This window comes from Phoxinus phoxinus, assembly GCF_949152265.1.
Source record: "Phoxinus phoxinus genome assembly, chromosome: 22".
Taxonomy (NCBI): Eukaryota; Metazoa; Chordata; class Actinopteri; order Cypriniformes; family Leuciscidae; genus Phoxinus; species Phoxinus phoxinus.
Window position 1 is genome coordinate 28,896,425 of NC_136897.1, and position 3,731 is coordinate 28,900,155.

Sequence of the window (3,731 nt, forward strand, 5' to 3'; positions counted from 1 at the left end):
TGCATAAAAAATTATGTTTTATTTCACATATTTAGTTATTGGAGGTTTGCATAGTATTCTGATTCTGTATTTCACTGATTTATTCATTTTGAGGAATATTGAATATTTTTTTGTGCAAGCGAGATGAGTATATGCTCACATTTAGTCTAGAACTACAATAAACATCATGTTCACACACACACACACACACACACACTCACACACACACGCCTCTGCACTTTGATTTGTCTCAACATGAGGACAGAAGAGCTGTCAGTCAATAAATGGGAAAACAAATTAACTTGTGTTACTTACTTGAAAAATTAACTCCGATATTTTGTTGTAAATGTTTTAAGTAATGCGTTACTTTACTAGTTTCTTGAAAAAGTAATCTGATTACGTAACTCGAGTTACTTGTAATGCATTTCCCCAACACTGCTGATGAGTGGTTTTGTCTTCATGGAATCTGGGATTTATAAACGCAAACTTTTCGATGTAATGACGGTTCTTCTCTTCTCCGTGTCAGCAGGGAGCCGTGACCCGATGCGGGTTCCCGTCCCCGGCGACTCCATGTTCTCCTCCGGCTCCGTCTCCGACCCGCGGTTCCGGTTCCGATGGCGAGCCATCACCGTAGCGACTCTGCTAGCGGCGGGCGTTCTCCTGTACCGGCACCAGAGCTCCTCCGGCTCCTCCGAGACCCGGTCCGAGAGCCAGCGCTCGTGGCGTTCCAGCCGGGACGTGTCCGGCGTGATGGAGACCCGGTCGCGGTACAACGACACGTATCCGCTCAGTCCTCCAGAACACACGGCTAACGGGATCCGGTACCGGATCGGGGTGATCGCGGACCTGGACACGGACTCGCGCGGCCAGAAGGACAACACGTGGTTCAGTCTCCTGAAGCGAGGACATCTGCTGGTGTCGGAGAGCGGCGACAGTGTGTCGGTGGACTGGGATCCGGGCTCGCTGGTTCTGGACTCTCACCTGTCGGAGAAGGGTCGGGGGATGGAGCTGTCCGAGCTGGTGGCGTTTAACGGGCGCCTGTACAGCGTGGACGACCGGACCGGCGTCGTGTACCGGATCGAGGGGAACCGAGCCGTGCCGTGGGTCATCCTGACCGATGGAGACGGGAGCGTTTCTAAAGGTAAAGGAGTTCTGTGGCACTACCTGCGGTCTCTTCTGCTCACCATACTGTAAAACTGTGAAATATTATTATAACGTATAACAGCTGTTCTCTATATGAATATATAAAGTGTTTTTCAGCATCATTACTCCAGTCTTCAGTGTCACATGATCCTCCAGAAATCAGTGTAATATGATGATCTGATGATCAAGACACATTTATGATTATTATCAGTGTTGAAAACAGTTATTTCGGGATTCTTTGATGAATTGAAAGTTCAAAAGAACAGCATTTATTTGAAATATAATCTTTTGTAATATTAAACACTACCGTTCAAAAGTTTGGGGTCGATTAGAATTTTTTAAAATATTTTTTGGGGGGAAATGAAATAAATAAATCAATACTTTTATTCATCAAGGATGTGACAGTAAAGACATTAATAATGTTACAAAAGATTATATTTCAGATTAATGCTGTTCTTTTGTTCTTTCAATTCATCAAAGAATCCCGAAATAAAAATGTAAATAACTGTGTTCAACATCGATAATAATCATAAATGTTTCTTGATCATCAGATCATCATATTATCCTGATTTCTGGAGGATCATGTGACACTGAAGACTGGAGTAATGATGATAAACTCAGCTTTGATCACAGGAATAAATTACACTTTACTATATATTCACATAGAGAACTGATGATCTACATTATAATCATATTTCACTGTTTTTACTGTATTTTTTGTATTTTTAATCAAATAAACGCAGCCTTGCTGAGCAAAGAGACTTTAAAACATTTCAAAAAGCTTTTAAATGGTAGTGTGTGTCCTGTTATCTTATCAGATACTATAAGGAATGACTCAGCTAGATGCTCAAAAGTATGACCCTTTGACCTTGTGACCCGTGACCCTTGACCTTGTGACCCTTGACCTCGCCTGCAGGTTTTAAAGCGGAGTGGATGGCGGTGAAGGACGAGCGCCTGTATGTCGGGGGTCTCGGGAAGGAGTGGACGACCGTCAGCGGAGAGTTCGTCAATAACGACCCCGAGTGGATTAAAGTGGTCGGCCCTAATGGAGACGTGGAGCACGAGAACTGGGTGCCGAGATACAACGCCCTGAAGAGAGCTGCTGAGATTACACCACCCGGTGAGTGCACACACACACACACACACACACACACACACACACACTAACCTGACCCCTAACACAGAAAACTTTATGCATTTTTACATTGTTAATAAACCCTGTTGTGTATATGATGTTATACCTCCTCTCCCGCCGTGTCCTGTGTCGTGTCAGGTTACCTGATCCACGAGTCCGGCGTGTGGAGCGAGCGTCTCCAGCGCTGGTTCTTCCTCCCGCGCCGCGCCAGCAACGAGCGCTACGACGAGACGGCAGACGAGCGCCGCGGCACGAACCTGATGCTGAGCTGCTCGCGCGACTTCAGCCAGATCTCCGCGTCCCGCGTCGGCGCGCTCGAGCCCACGCTCGGCTTCTCCTCCTTCAGGTTCATCCCGGACACCGACGACCAGATCATACTAGCGCTCAAGTCCCAGGAGGACGCGGGCCGGATCGCCAGCTACATCACGGCCTTCACGCTGGACGGGCGCATCCTGATGCCCGACACCAAGATCGGCGACGTCAAGTATGAAGGTCTGGAGTTCATCTAGACTGAGTTTACACTACATCCCATCTTACACTCACATGTGACTCTGAGCACGTGTACACACAAGTGAGTTCTTATACGCTGCGTTTACACTGGCACCAGCAAATCTCATCTCATCTGTCTACAGCTGGCCACGTCATGTGCTTTTCCTGACCATGTGACCCCGGATCACACGAGTACAGGTGACTCTCCAAACATTAGAGTATCGTGCAAAAGTTCATTTATTTCAGTAATTCAACTTATTTATATTATAACTATATATATTATATAGACTCATTACATGCAAAGTGAGATATTTCAAGCCTTTATTTATTATGATTTTGATGATTATGTCTTACAGCTTATGAAAATATCACAATATTCTAATTTTGAATTTGAGGTTTTCATAAGCTGTAGTTCATAAGTCTCTCTCTCTATATATATATATTTATATATTACAGGGCTACTTTATTTCACTCCAGAATTCTACATCTGATCTGTAGATAAATTACAATTATTAATATTATATATAATTATATATCTCTGTTCCGTAAGATTTTGCACTAACAAACATTCATGAGTTACGACAGCCGTCCATGCTGGCGAATAGTCATGAGCACCCGACATTAATTATGTAAATAATAATTTTAATAGCACGGCCATTCAAAACCAGGGTCTACCATGTGCATAGTTTTAATTATATTATTAATTAATGTAAACAACACAGCTGTGGGACTCCAGTCCTGTGTAAAGTGAATGTAAAGAGGTCTGAAGATCTGTGCTTTAAGACTCGCAGTGTAAACGCAGCCCGTGATCATCAACACACACACACACACACACACTTATAGACACGAAACATGGTGTGTGCGCTCTCTGCAGAAGAACAGAAGCTCAGGACTGATGGGACACATGCAATAATAGAGGAGATCTCTAACCAAACTCAAGACGTGTGCATTAAAAAATATTCTAATGAGAATAAATCCAATAATT

At 44.0% G+C, this 3,731-nt stretch overlaps 1 protein-coding gene across 6 annotated transcripts in view; it reads left to right on the top strand.

Annotated features, from left to right (window-relative positions):
* The window catches only part of cant1b (calcium activated nucleotidase 1b), a 12,618-nt gene extending 9,629 nt beyond the window's left edge, over positions 1–2,989 (top strand). For 3 of the 6 annotated variants that reach the window (XM_079597900.1, XM_079597898.1, XM_079597896.1), the window contains exons 2-4: positions 509–1,120; positions 2,039–2,242; positions 2,396–2,898. In XM_079597900.1, coding sequence (XP_079454026.1) covers positions 523–1,120; positions 2,039–2,242; positions 2,396–2,766 — 1,173 coding nt within the window. In that variant the 5' untranslated portion in view covers positions 509–522 and the 3' untranslated portion in view covers positions 2,767–2,898. Of the gene's footprint in view, positions 1–505; positions 1,121–2,038; positions 2,243–2,395 lie in introns of all 6 variants that reach the window. The other 3 variants (XM_079597897.1, XM_079597895.1, XM_079597899.1) reach the window with 2 other exon arrangements.
* The last annotated feature ends 742 nt before the right edge of the window (positions 2,990–3,731 follow it).